Genomic DNA, 14893 nt, shown 5'->3' with positions numbered 1-14893 from the left:
TCTTCTAGTTCATGTTTGATTTATTAAAAAAAAAAAAAAACAAAAAAACAACCAAAAATAAAAAACCAAACCAACTAAAATTAATCAGCAGCTGAGCAATGCTAGGATGTTCTGCAATAACAAACTAGGACAGACTGGAAAAGAAGGTACTGACACACAGTCATAGCAAGAATTCGCACTTAAAAAACCCAAGGGGATTTTATGCCTGAGCCTTAATAAGGCTATTTACAGATGATGAAACTCTCCTGTCAGCATCCCTTTAAAGTTTCTCTGTATACATCAACAATCCTGCTGGACAATTGGCGAGACATTAGGAGGCTTATGGCGTGCTGTGCTGTAAAGCTATCTAGTTTTAAAGAGCAAATGACTCATTTAATAGATATGGTTCTGTTGAAAGCACATTCTTCAGAGCTTAGTAAGAAGTTTAAATCACATTAACATTAGAAATCAATAAGCCAAACCACTGTGGACTACTGAGGTCACAGTTAATAAAGAACAACTTCAATTTTATTTTCATATCCTGTTTTTGGTCTAATCACTTGACCTCATTTTAAGATATGGTCTGGATGTAATTCACCATTCCTCACAAAGAGGCTGAGTCTTTTCCCAATTTTCCTCTCTTCAGTAATTTCTATTATATTAAGTCTGATTTACACCAGAGGAAGTGAATACATTTTCTGATATTTTTAAAGGAAATCGGCCACCCAGTTTAAGCACAGCTCAATTTAATGGTGCCATTTGGACCTTTTCTGGCTATATTTTTTACAGCTTCTGTTTGCTGTGTGACATAAAAATATGTAGGAATGAGCCCATTGTTTTCTTTCTCCTTTGAGTGGCAGATAACTCAATTGTCTAATTCCTCACTGTCCAGGCTGCGTAGCTGATGGAATAGCATTTCCCCCACTGCAAGCAGAGTTGCTTCTGGTCTGCATACAGTCTGAAAGCACACTGAACATATTTGCATATTAATTAGAGCTTGTGTGGAAGATCCCCTACCCATACACAAGTATTTCAGTATTTCAAGCAGTCTTTGAATTGTTCAAGTATTGAGCCAACCTGAAGCTCATTGCTAAGCTTGCTGACAGGAAAAGACACAGAAAGGAACATCAAAGGATGTTTGTACCTTTACAAAAACCCATGCATTTCCTAAAAAATGAAGACATTGCGAGTCTGAAGGAGCTTTTTGTTTTGTGCTTATTTTTACTGAACCCCCTACTGAGAAACTCAGATTTTAGCAAACAAAAGGAAGACCAAGAATCCAGAAGCTGTGTGGCAGGAGACAGTCAGCCTTCAGCACAAACAGCTAAAAATTGCACGACTGCTAGAATACACTTCCTGGAGTTCTGGTCTCACACACAAGAGAAACATTGCTCATTGGAAAGAAACATCGTATCTTGGATTTGTGCAAGGAATATCCATCTTCTTGAATAGAATGTCTACGCAGAGGCAGAAACACAGCACTGGGAAGAAGGCAGATACCTCAGGTTTCCATAAAAAAAATCTTTCAGAAAATATTATCTATCTATGCCTGAGCTGAAAGCAAGACTACAATTTAGTGGTAACAAGAATCTCAGATGACCAGACTACTATTTGCTACTAGACAGCCCTGGGTCATTTATTTATTCTATTACTAACAGCTCTTTTTACTCAAATAATCTTACATTTACATATGTACCAAAATAGGAATCAAAGAAAAAAAAGGAATGAGTTTCTAACATTTTAAATTTGTGTTCAGCATAACCAAGCTCCACTTAAATTCAGTCATAACTATCTGAGTTTTGCAGACCTTCTCCAAGGTTTCTGGTCAGGGCTAATACATGGGTTTTCTCAAGGTAAGCTCACAATTGTTTTCTGGATTCCAAACAGTGGATTTAAAAAACATAAAACAGGTTGTGAAAAATTCCTATTCTTTTAAAGTTCTAGTCTTTGGACACAGAATCATCAGTAATATATTGCCCATGATTACTACTGCTGCACTTCACATATCCCACTTTTTCACATAGCATGGTTTTCTCTCCTTACTTTCCCATGATCACTCAGAATTATTTTAAACATCTCCAGCTGATGTCTAGACACATGGGCACCTGAATTGGTATCAACAGCATATTCAGTAACTTTTAATTTTTTAAAAATTTTTAATGACTTTGTTCAGAAAATGCTCATCTGCTGCTTTTTGGCAGCAGCTCAAGCTGTCTCTCTGTTAGTGCACTGTGAATAAATGGCTTCATGGAACAAGACATCTGGGACTCTGCCTGGGGAAAGCTGGGGTCGAACTGGGAAGGAAATCTGGTCTGACTGCATGAGGGGGATGTGAAGGAGCCAAGCAGGGCACCTGTCAGCTTCCTGGAGTCACCCTTTGGAAGAGGCTTTGGTGTCAGCAGTGAAACTGCACTCTCTTGGGAGTGCAACTGCCAGCGAATCTCATGAATGAGTAAACTGGGATGTTTCCTTAACAATGACCTCTACTAGAGTAATTCTGTGATGCTGTATAGAAAGAAGCCTTTAAATAGCTGTGGTAAGAGGAGGACAAAAAATATGAAACAAAGGACATCATACAATTTCCCTTGAGAAGTCAATAAAATAAATAGGATTCCAACACTAATAGATCTGAAGCCTTCCTGTGATTTCTGAACTAGAAGGCTATGAGCAATTTGGTCTCTTCATTCCATTCCCTGGTCCTGCTACAGCCTTTTAAGACAGTACAACAGCCAGAGATGTTGGCTGTCTGTCTGAAAGGAGAATCAAAATAAAACCTTAAAAAATTTCCTCTTTATCTCCCACCTCCACCCCCTTCTTATTTTTAATTGCTTCCGTGGTGAAGGTTTGGAAATCTGCTAGATACAGTTATTATGGAAATATGTGGATTGGTTGTTTTACCCACAAGTCAAAAATGTCTCCAGAAAGCTACCACTGTGTAAGACAGCAGTTGACTTCAGAGTCTGCAAAACAGCAAAGATCAGCCTTGGCAAGACTGGATGTAATTGTACCAGCCTTGCTTTCTGTTCTGTGGCCACTGTGGAGCTAACACAGCAAAATGCTTCAGCCCTGCCACTCTATGGCTGGCCAGACCAGGCACCTATTACAGAACTTTTCCTTCTGCCATTGGAGTCTCCATGAGAGAGAATAAAGGCAACATGGTGAAAGAGAGAAATAAAGGAAGTGCAAAGAATCAAAGGAAATATAGCTGTGTGCACGGAGAAAAGAGATGAGATCAAGATTTGCTTTTGAATTGAAAGACATTATAGTCTTTGCTGTAGAAGGAAGATGGGATGAAGAATAACTTGTTTTGGCAATAATTAATGGCTCTGATGGCTTCAAATTGTCCAACACAAATTCCTGAGTTTCACTGACTTTTTTCTATATTAGAACCAGTCAGCACAGATCTCAAGAAGTGCTGTAAGAACATAATGCACACAGCAATTCTCTTCTTTTCCATACTGAAAATTGTTTTCCCAAACAACTGCTCTACAATTAGCTAGTTTGCATTACAAATATTCTAAACATTGTCCCACATTACTGGATTTTAGGTATAAAAAAGATAACTATTTTGAGAATTTATATCAAATAGCACACAGAGGACTTAAATAGCTTCTGTATAAAGCTTTCACATGCCTAAACCAAATAGACTACCCTCAGGAACAACAAAAAAAAAATTGAAATTATTGCTTATGTTTGTAATAGTGGCCTCAGAAAAATCTGTACCTAATAAAATACAGTCCACTTGTGATAAATGTCTCAATAAGGATCCCTTCAATAAAGATGTGCATATAAATCTTGATATGTCACTTCTAGGGCAGAAACAAAACATTTTGTAATTTTGCCGTGATTGGTGTCTTTCCCTCTTACAGACGTAAACATCTGTATCGACTCATATTTGATTTTGGCCCCTCAGTACTGCATAGCATGGCTTGCTGTGCTGGGAGGACTTTGTTGATGTTTTAAATACTTCCATATTACTGTTTGAATTCAGATCACAAACACATCTTTGAAGTCAATTTCCCAATCACCTCACCTTACTTGGCTGCAGATCATATGGAATGGTCTTAAGAGCACAGAGCCTTCAGACAGCCAATCTAACATGATTTCAGCCACTAAAAGGCATCCAGTCATGGAGCTGGACAAGGAACAGCCTGAAAGATCTCCAAAACCTGGGTTAGCAACACCCTGAATTTTCCTAGTGCTCCACACTTGTTGCTCATGTAAACATAGTCTTTGCCTTCATGTGTCTAAACCAGGCATTTTTTGTGAGCACAAGGCTTCCAAGAGGATTATTCTTAAAAATTCCAGTTAATTAAAATGTCCAATTAAACATCCTTTACCTATGCCAAAACCGTATTATGGTCTCTGATAAATATTCCCATGTCATTAAAACACTAAAAGCCAGACAAAAGACTTTTCCCCATGGTGAAGGTTAATTAAGGAAGAACCATGTGCCCCCAACACAACTGCTTTTGTCAGCAAAATAACTAGGAGCTCTATAGACAAAGCTTTCTGTCACTTTTGGAAATCAAATGTTTTCAGTTGGATGGGAAAAATGGAAATAATAACTACTGAAAGTCCTTTTTGTATATGTAGTTATAACTGCTGGTTTTCAATAACTGAGATAAAGAACTAAAATGAATATTGGACAATAAACTCTTATCCAAACCTGTGTCCCTTCAGAGCCAGCTTACTCTCGAGTTCATTTCGGTTAGCACAGCTTTTCGAAGTGAACAGACCAATCCTCACAGAAATGTGTTCACAGACAAATTGCCCACGTTGTTCAGCACTGGTATTTGGCAAGGTCTCCAGCCAGATGGGTTTGCTAATGACTTCTGTAAGGTGCTTAAATCAGAAGTTACTGTAACTCATGACTGCCATGTTTAATTACCCTGCTAATACAGGTTAGTGGATATTGTTTGGTATGTAAAAGTCAGAGTTTTTGATGAAAAATACAATACTAAAATGTCTTTTAAATTTCAAAGGATACCAAAGGCTTGATTATTTGCCCATATACAACCTTTGCTAAGAAGAGTCTCTCAGAATAATTGTTACAGCAGTGACAGACATTTGTTCAATTTTAAAAACATTTCTCATCCAATGTGGACTAACAATAGACATGGAATTTTAGTTGCATGAGTTGAATATATTTTTTAATTATTCAATAATTTTCCATAGGTTTGCCTGAATGCATTCAGCAGCCAAGAAGAAACTGGGACAAAACAATGGTCTTGAACTTTTTTTTCCTCAGGGTAACTCAAATGTGCTCATTAGCTTCATTTCATTTTGCAAAGGTGTCCTTTGTTTGGTGTAGACTTTAAGCTCAGTACTGTACACAAAGCATCTTACATATGCTAACACTGCAATCAAATCCTCAGTTGCTGGCACAAGAAGATGGCAAGTTATTTCCTGCTACAACTAACATATAAGGAAATATGAAGAAACTAAACCTCTTTTGAACATTTTCTCCAGGATGTGTTTGTCAGTAAAGCAGGATTTTTTTTTTTTCTCCTAGGCCACTAATCAATGCCTATGAACAGCTCAAACAGCTTTTGTTCAGAATGGGGAAGTCAACTCCTGGCTTCCAGGACAGGATGCACCAAAGAAATTAACTGTGATAATGGTGTCAACCCCTCCTCAGCAACAAGGGATCCTGACAGCTCTCAGGGGTTGAACTGCCTCTGGATGGAGAGCCCAGGGACCAAGCTGAACAGAAACCTGAGTTATTACTGGTAACAATGACTGCAGATAATACAAGATAAAATATTTCAGGTTTAGATTTTTAACATTTATTAAAAAAGCAGGATGTATGTTCATTTCAAATTAAACAGTTAAAAATGTTAAAGCATACAAACAAATCAATTGTGTACTAGCAGCATCCAATTGTTAGAATTTTCTAGAATTCCTCAGTACAGTCTTGGCAAGCTCAAAATATTACAACTTGCAACCAACTGACCTCACCATAGTGCAGATAAAACAAACTTTATAAAAACAACAATTTAAGGTTAAATAAGCTTAAATAAAGATGTTAAATACAAGACACTTGATCAAAGCTTCTGTACAAAGATAAACAAATTTGGCATTGTACAACTGATTGGCTGGCTCACACCATACATGATTTCAATAGTTAAGCAGTGTAGCTGTTTAGCTGAACATCAACTATACAAAAGTAACTGAAGTTGGGAGTGGGCTAACCCCAGTGAGCCATTTACAAGGCATGTGTATTTTTAGAAAATCAGAACACTGTTTATATTCAGGCACCATTTGTTCCTGCAAATAAATAATCTCTAATGTATCTGCATCCAAACTAGTGTTAAACACGTCAGTGCTAACATTTTATAAACACAGCTCTGTGACTATTCACTATACCTCCATTCTTATTGCTATGACAATGTGGACTGTGGAAATAAAACTACTGTACATACAAAAAAATAGAGCACCTTTTAAACATTAAAGTATATGTCTGGTTATTCTTTTTATCTTACAATACTGAAGCCCAAGCTAATTTAAATTGCTTTAACATCTTCACCAGCACACCTGAAATGCAGGAACTAAAACCCCAAATATTCCTCTTCAGGCAAGCCCCAGCCAGAGCAATTTCTAAAAATGTCTAAAATGACACTAAGGATTTTTTACATTCATCTGCACACAAACAAGTATCTGCTATTCTCTGCTTTCTTCATACGAGTTTAAAGACGGGTTGCCACAGTTCTCTCTCCTTTTCAGATGAATAAAGCTGGACAGAAAATGTAGCAGAAACACCTAAAATGGATTGTGAACACAGTGAAATTATTACCCCGCTAATTCAAAGATATAGCTGTTACGTTGTTCAAATAAGTATTTCGCAGGGCCCCAGCCATTAGGATTTTTTGTCTATCGTATTAAAAAACCATTCTGTAAATTTCCTCAGTTGAGCGGCTGCTGTTTGAGACTCTTCCTGAAGTCTCATGTTATCTTGTCTCAGGTGCTGCACCTCTGCTTGGAGAACTGCCTTGTCCTGTTTTTCCTGGTTAACAAAGATACAAGTTGAGCAAAGTAAGTAGTTGTGATGACAACATTTATTTTTGTTGTTAATATTTCTATGCAAGTCATAACAGCTGAGCTCCCTAATTCATTCTGACAACTGTTAACTGTAAGTTAATTCCCCAAATATGCTCCAACTACCTCATTCATTCCAAGAAAATACTACAAGCTAAAAAGAAAACTAGATCTTAGTTAAATATAAAAATTAAAGGCATTTACACCATTTGACAAAAAAAAATTAAGCATTAAAAGCATAAGAAGCTTTTAGCTATAATAAATCATATGTGAGAGCCCAAGTTGTAAGTAATTGATTTCAAACAAGGAAGAACAATATCTATTTTCAGTATTTTTCCTTACATGATTATTTCCTTACCAAGAGCAGCCTCATTTCTATTACCCTGGTAATATCTCCAGCTCCAAATTTTGATAGCAAAGGAGGCACAAATCAAGTCATTGCTACATGACCAAGGTAGCACAAGGCAACAATGATGACAAAACTGGGGTGCTAACTACTTAGCAATAGTGCCCTGTCCATATTCCTATCCTATATAAATCCAAAGTACCATAAATAAGGATGAAGTGTTTCCTTTTTTCTGGGGTATGACTATTTGTAGGACTGTTGCTCTGGAGTAAAGACCCATAAACTACTTAGCCTTGACCCAATTTCCTCACATAACCATTCCCACAGGACCTTCTGCACCTCGGTGCTCTGAGCAACCACTGAGGCCTCCTGTGTAGGTTAACTGATGTACTTCTCTCAAGCCCTTGATGATCTCTGTGTAAAAATAAAACCACTAAAACTGGGGAGCAGTTATGGTGCTAGTGGTCTCTTACCTTTCTCAGGTCAGTTTGTAGCTGCCGGAGGATGACTTCCAGCTGGTTTACTTTTCCAGTCAGAGTACTTGGAGCATGTTCCCTGCAAAGTAAACCACTATCTTCACTCTGAGTTAGTGAAAAACATCTTCTTCCCAGCTTTAGCAGAGTTACACTTTTAGTAATAGCAAAGGAAACCAACCATAGTTAGGAAAACAGAGACAAAACTAGCATCAGTAAAAGAGTATAACTAGAACATAAATCCAGTCCTGCAATATCTGAAATACAACACTGCTTCTCATGCAAATCAGGCAGAAGTCACAATGATTTTAAGAAGCAATGTGAGTGACTTGCACACACCCTCACAGTGCCACACTCACTGCTCCATGGTGTGCAGGCACATTGGTTAAGCTGCTTTCTGATAAGGATTGTACTAATCTCAAGCAAGATGCAGCAGCAATTACTGCAAACCAAAAGAGCTGTAAAAAGTTCTTTTGTCTGCTGTGCAGCAGTGTCATTTTCAGTAAAGGATAAACCTATGGCTTAATGGAGACAAATATTTTGTTTAAAGGTCAAAACACATAAAATATTGCCACAGGTTAATCAAATGCATGACTGAGGGAAAATACTGAGATAGCTTCTGTTTTCTGAATGACAATGAGCACTGTGGGAGACAGTCCCATGTACATTATAGATGCAATTAGCCATCATGTGAGTAATTGAGTCTAAAAGAGAGCAGGTGAAGAGAGAGGATTTACATTCAAAGCTGAATCAGCTGCTTCATGCAATTGCACAAATCTGACAGGTTTGCCATGGCTAAAAGGGGAACATCTTTAACAGTATTTTGCAATCCTTACTGATCATTAGCCTCGGGAAAGATATGGACTTAAAAGTCATTACAATAAATGTGCCTTACCATGTAAGCAAGCTAATTTGTGTAAAATTAGTTCAAATTAAAATGTGATAGTCTAACAAGCAAGAAGACTTTTCCGTCTATTTCCCATTCTTCCATTCCTACAATTGAAGAGCAAAACTAATCAAAGATGTGTTTTTCTTTTAAAGTGTAGTGGTGGACAGATTGTACTGCTGAATCTATAACAAGAATGATCTTTAAATTAACAAGTATACTCCTTAGAGCAGGATAGGTGGAGAGTCAGGAGGGAAAAAAAAAGGAATCATTTCTCAGCACTGGGAAGAATTTGAAGAATTGGGTAGTTTGGCATAAATTCTGCAGTCCTCTGTTACAGATTCTCTTGATGAATTGACCTCCGTATAAAAGAAAAATTACAGGTTTGCAAATAGCAAATAGTTGCAAAGATAGGATAGACCCTGTTCCAAGGTTTGAGACATTTGCTGCCGATCAGGTTATTGCATCCTACAGAGCTGAGCTCCTGTTATTAGTTCTATTCAAATGAAAACAGAAATAAATGTAACAAAAATTATTATGGTAAAGGAGGAATACAGTGAGAAATGTGATTATCTGAAACTCTGCATCTAACCTTGATCTGCATTACAGACCTACTGCAGTGAGAGAGAATTTGACTTGGAAAAACAAAATTTTTGAAAATTAAAGAAATTATAAGTCAAGGCAACAAGTCTGCCATCAAACAGCCATGCAACATGCATACAGGCAATTTGACATGCAACATTAAGAGAAAATATTTCCTTAAAATAAGAAAAATTAAATAAATCATTCATTTTGAAAGAAATATGCTTCAATTCTGACATACCCCGCATCCTCAAGAAAATCTTTTCCATCTGGGGGACTCTCATCCAAAGGTAACTCCTGTGCTCCTTCCAAGCCCTGAGCTTGTTGCATATCATTCAAGGTGCAAAAGGATGCTACTCTCTGATCTGTAAAAAAGTAACATAAGGATACCTCTAAAACTGGACAAAATAAAAGGCTATATTACAGCCATTATCCTGGTTCAGTTAGCAAAAATGGATGTAGGCTTCTACATCTCAGCTTTGAAGATAATCAGCAGATGTATGCACCAACTAGTTGGCTTCCCCACACCTGCATCCAAAGGCAACCCCAAAAAAATTTTTTTATGTCTGTCAGCAGTATGACAGTTTTTGTCTGGACCACTTAATGCTGATATGAACAGTAAATTGGTTTTGATGAAATATGCAGAAAACCATTACAGAATTCAGGTCCACAACAAATGACAGTAATAATTCAGCAAAAAGGTTTACATTTTTTCCATGGACTTAAAGCCCTCAGATTCATCAGAAGTCTTCACTTTTCACTTCGTACTGCTTTACTGTCTCAAGCATTTGCAGAAGCTAATGGTAATCTGCATACTTGAAAACCAATAAATTCACACTATTTTTATCAAATGAGTTTTATCTAGGTATTACTAAAGCACTCTATTATCTTCATTGAATTTCACTAGAACATAATCTAACAAGCACAGATGCAATTACCTATGGATATACAGTGTGGTTGCCAAAATACATCAGTCACCACATAATAGAAGTATGCCATGCACATCATCATTGCACAGAACAGGAGTAAATGATGCATTCATTAGGATTTAATTTGTCTTCTTTAAAATAAAAAAAAACAAAACAACCAAAATCCATATTCTGTGGAGATTGATTTAGCTTATTTCTGCCAAACAAAATCCATCTCTGTAGGCTTGTATGAATTCTGGCGACAACATGCCTGCCTTGCCCTTTCTCCCCTTGCTCTACCACCCCACCAGGCCCAAAGCTTGCATTATCATGCAAACGTGCAAACATAGGAAGTATTAAAAAAAGTTTACAAAAGGCAAAAGTCATCAATCCCAGACCATCACCTAGAAACGGCGTCTGATGACAGAACGGCCCAAATTCTTCATCTGAGTCAAAACCTGGAATAAGATTTAGAATGTTCCTATAAACAAGACAGTCCATCTCCACTGGAGCAGCTGTGGCCCTTGCGGCAGCACACGCAGTGGGATGTTCCCCGTGCAATTCCTGCTGGCACTCACTCCCAGCCTTGCCAGGCCATTTCTACACAACACCAACATTAGCAGAGGTGCCACGCCCCACGTCTCTAATAGCGACACCCAGGATTGTGGCACAGCCTGACAACTTGTCAGGCTACATAAGAGGACAATCCTTCAAACTCTTAAGGACACAAATAGTGAATACAGGCCAGATCTCTTCAAATGGGAAGGACGAGTTCTACCAAACAAAAATAGGAAATTACTAAAATGCTCTTTGTTGGTTTAAAAAAAATCCCCTTCAGCATAGCATAGATCGCCAATTCATTCTCTAATACAATGAACAAAAGTTGCATGTCTGATTTTGTCCAGTTTCAAAGACTGCAGCACATTTCCCCTGCTTTTAGCCTTATTTCTGATTACTGATAGATCTCAGCAAATATGAACATGACTATTCCATATGTGCTGACAATAAGGTAAGAATATAACTTTAAACACATAATCAATGACATAATTTGCAGATTTGAAATCTACTAAGATAAATAGATTTACTTTGTACAGATAAATAAAACTCAGTTTCACAGATCAAACACAGTATGTAGCCCAGGAACAAGACAGTGTAAACAATTAGTCTGAAGTACACAGATAATTAATTTCACCTTCATAGTATTAACATTTTCATTACAACAACTAGTTTTTATAAAGAAAAATAAAGTGTATTTCTGGGTATGATGCTGTAGATCTAGATTCTGCTTCCTCCAAATTACAGGGACCCCTTCTATTCAATTGAAGCAAAATGTACATACTAAACAGAAGAAAATACATGTAAATCTCAGAGCTGTTACTTTAAATGAGATGTCCCTGCCAAACTCCAAGGAGAGTCCACCCACAGAAAACTATTTACAGATAATATATTGGTCTTCATATCAGAAGTTTAAACAAGTGACTTAGCAAGACCAAAGATGAGACAAAAATTCATGCTTAAATTTACAGTAAAAGAGTCATACAGCTGTAACCACTAAGAGCTTGAATCTCTATTTTTGTTGTTCCAGACCACTAACAGAGGCCAGAAAAAACTCCAAGCAATTTTGATATACTGGAAGCAGAAAAGGCTAAAATGAGTATAGTGCATGAAGCCACTGTCTCATTGTTAAGGTAAAGTCTACCCACAAACATATACTGACATATGCATTGAAGCAAAAAGAGTTACACATGCATGCCCTACAAATCACCAAACGTTAACTAAATATTGTCATTTTTTCTTTTTCTAGCAGTTTAACACACTACTTTGGTTTAAATAATTATCTGTCATGCTAAATGATCCACTTCTTTCTCATTATATTATGTGTAGCATTACATTTAGCTATGAAGATTTTAAATCAAAGTATTAAAATAACATTAATTACAATAGCACAGATGTTTATGCAAAGATAAATTTGCATTAAGAAACACTGCATTTTGATTGGCAGTAGTAGACATTCATAAAAATCACCTGGAAAAAATCAGGAGTTGAGACCACCAATTTTAATGAACAGGGATGTCAGAAGGACTATCTTAAGCTTTTAATGCTCACAATATGACTTATCAAACACTAAACAGCTTTTTTAAAGCATAATATAGCCAATTTGAAGTAGAACAAATAGTGCAAAGTTCTACTAATAATAATATTCAATATTTGTATTTGTGTCAGTTGCCTTTTATAATTGCAGTAGCAGGTATGGACATCCAAAAATGCTTCTCTTTTTTGTCCCCAAAACATGGAAAAGATGTAAAAAGTCATCAACACATGTTGAAAGCCAGTCCTTCTTCCCTAACTTGAAGATCTATTGGAAGGATAAAGCAAAAAAGAGAACTAAAAAAATTAAATCTCTAATTTTCCCTTAGTCTTTTCTGGGATTTCTCCTTTTTCAAATCTGGCTTTCCAAGTTATTTAGAAACCCCCATATCTTTATCTTTACTCAGCTAAGCATGCTTTCTTTCTTTTTCGTTCTTTAACTTCTTCTTTTTCACCCCAACTACCCTCCCTCTTTTGCTGTACAGTCACATACAGTCCTATCTATTTTTTATTCTTTGCTTCAGGGATGGATACAGAAACATTACCACGGAGTATTTCCATCATGTGAACTGCTCCCTGGTTATGTCTCTCTGCACTTTCCAACAAAATAAGAGACGGGATGATCCTATCCACGTATGACAGAAATGGGAGGATTCCCCTTGCTACTGACCGGACTGATGTTAGCATGCATGCAAAATATCATGTCTGGAGAAATATCAGAGTCAAAACCATGTCTTGCAAAGGAAGGAGTGCAGAGTGTTAAAATAATGCTCCACTGTGCTCCAGCTTATGGGCACTGACCCTCCACAGAGGCAGCTCAAGCAAAAACCCTTCCCTGATGCAGCTTCTGGAGCTTGTGAATTTAATGCATGCACAGCTCTCCATTACACTGTGAAGACCTGCCTTAGGAATAACAGAAGATTTTCAGAAAAAGTTTGAAGTAAATATTCAGCTTTGCACAAAGGTTCTTGTCAAGCAAATGCAGTGAAAATTCAATCCTCACAAAGAGAAAAGCATTATCACCATACTTTCAATTAAAAGCAAAACAAAAGTAATAGCTTATTCCACCCATATGGACAACAGTTTAAAAACTGCTGTTCTACACAGGACCAAGACTTCAGCTGAATAAAAGCTAATACTAATAAACCTTGGCCACTCTTCATCTGAGAAGAGGAAGAAAGTGAAAAATGAGACTTCTGCTCTTGTTATACCCATAAGTAAATTCTGAGTAGGGATGATGTTAGCAAAAATCTTGCTACTAATTTAATTCTTAATCCAATTGATAGCAACAATATAAGTGCCTAAAAAGCCTACACTAACATTAATCAAGATACAACTGCTTCTTAAGACGGAGATGAAAGATCATGAGGACCACATTAGAGACGTTGAACCGATCAAATGATACAAATTGTCAATACATAATCTGGAGAGATCACAAGAGAAAAACTCTGCTCTTCAAATCAGATTCATAATCCTGGTAAAGTGACAGTAAGAAAAGACATTGTACAAAGAAAAAATTAAAATTAAGACAGTATCTAGGTTCTAGAAGAGAACACAATTTCAAAATATCAGGTTGGCAAAGCCAAACTAGAGAAAAACCCTAATTTCACAGATTCAGTATTACAAAATTCTTATTGTTTTAGTGATCCTTTCCATTGAAAGTGTGGAGGCAAAGGTTTGTTTAATTTTTTGGGTTTTTTAATATGGTCCTATATGAAATGTGATGCCATTTGTACCAGTTTAAGAAAAAAAAAGAGAAAAAGATCAAAGCAGTTTTATATTCAGAATTGGACAAACTTTAGAATCATCCACTCTATTTTTCACATTGATGGAATGCAGAACAGTAGTTCCAAGCTATTTTTAAATAGAAAGTTGAAGCAACTTCTAAGTAAACAACATTAAAATACACATGGAAACTGCACTGTTAATTCATATGCAACACATTCCTTTCCAGTGATCTTTTATGACATGCCTATCAGTTATTCTTTTTAAAAAGACTTTCCAATTGCAAGACATAGGATGAAGTAGAATAAGGGTTTAAAAATTCCATTCCTTGCAAAACTTTCTAGTTGCAGCACTATGAATTTAGTCAAAACATTGTATAAGTCATCTAACATATACAAAGATTACTCTACTGCAGAGTCCTAAACAGAAAAGAATTATATTCCTTCATACAAAAATAGATACTATTTACTACTCAAATTCTTACGGTAATTAAAAAAACAGCTAATAAATAGCTTCTATCTTACAACTCAGACCATCAGTTCTTCAGCATTATCTACAGATATATCTAAGTTATTTGCAATGAAAACCCAACAAGTTAATACCCTTCTTCCCAAGGAACAGCACCGTGGGTTAGCGGTATTGTTCTACCTCTCATTCTCAAATTCAAATGTAATTACACTTACATAACACTTACCAAAGTTAAATTATTTTAATAATGATACTAGGTAGTAAAAAGAATGAAAATCTATTCGTTTTCAAAGAAAGCTAAAAATAGAGGAGCATAGCTGGTACAGAATGATCTTTCACTCAGCTGAACTCAACATTTTTATTAACATTTAAAAATATTCTTCAAGTAGAAAGTTACAGA

The 14893-nt window shown here is 36.5% G+C and overlaps 1 protein-coding gene across 3 annotated transcripts in view; it reads right to left on the bottom strand.

The window, feature by feature from the left end:
• Window positions 1–5752: 5752 nt before the first annotated feature.
• The window catches only part of SIPA1L2 (signal induced proliferation associated 1 like 2), a 126613-nt gene continuing 117472 nt past the window's right edge, over window positions 5753–14893 (bottom strand). For all 3 annotated transcript variants that reach the window (XM_041399136.1, XM_041399138.1, XM_041399137.1), the window contains 3 exons: window positions 9546–9669; window positions 7837–7918; window positions 5753–6985 (listed from right to left, as the gene is read on the bottom strand). In XM_041399136.1, coding sequence (XP_041255070.1) covers window positions 6839–6985; window positions 7837–7918; window positions 9546–9669 — 353 coding nt within the window. In that variant the 3' untranslated portion in view covers window positions 5753–6838. The remainder of the gene's footprint in view (window positions 6986–7836; window positions 7919–9545; window positions 9670–14893) is intronic.

This window comes from Onychostruthus taczanowskii, unplaced genomic scaffold, assembly GCF_017590055.1.
Source record: "Onychostruthus taczanowskii isolate IOZ18803 unplaced genomic scaffold, ASM1759005v1 scaffold156, whole genome shotgun sequence".
Taxonomy (NCBI): domain Eukaryota; kingdom Metazoa; phylum Chordata; class Aves; order Passeriformes; family Passeridae; genus Onychostruthus; species Onychostruthus taczanowskii.
Note: the sequence above shows the minus strand (reverse complement) of the source record. Positions and strands in the feature narration are given on the sequence as shown.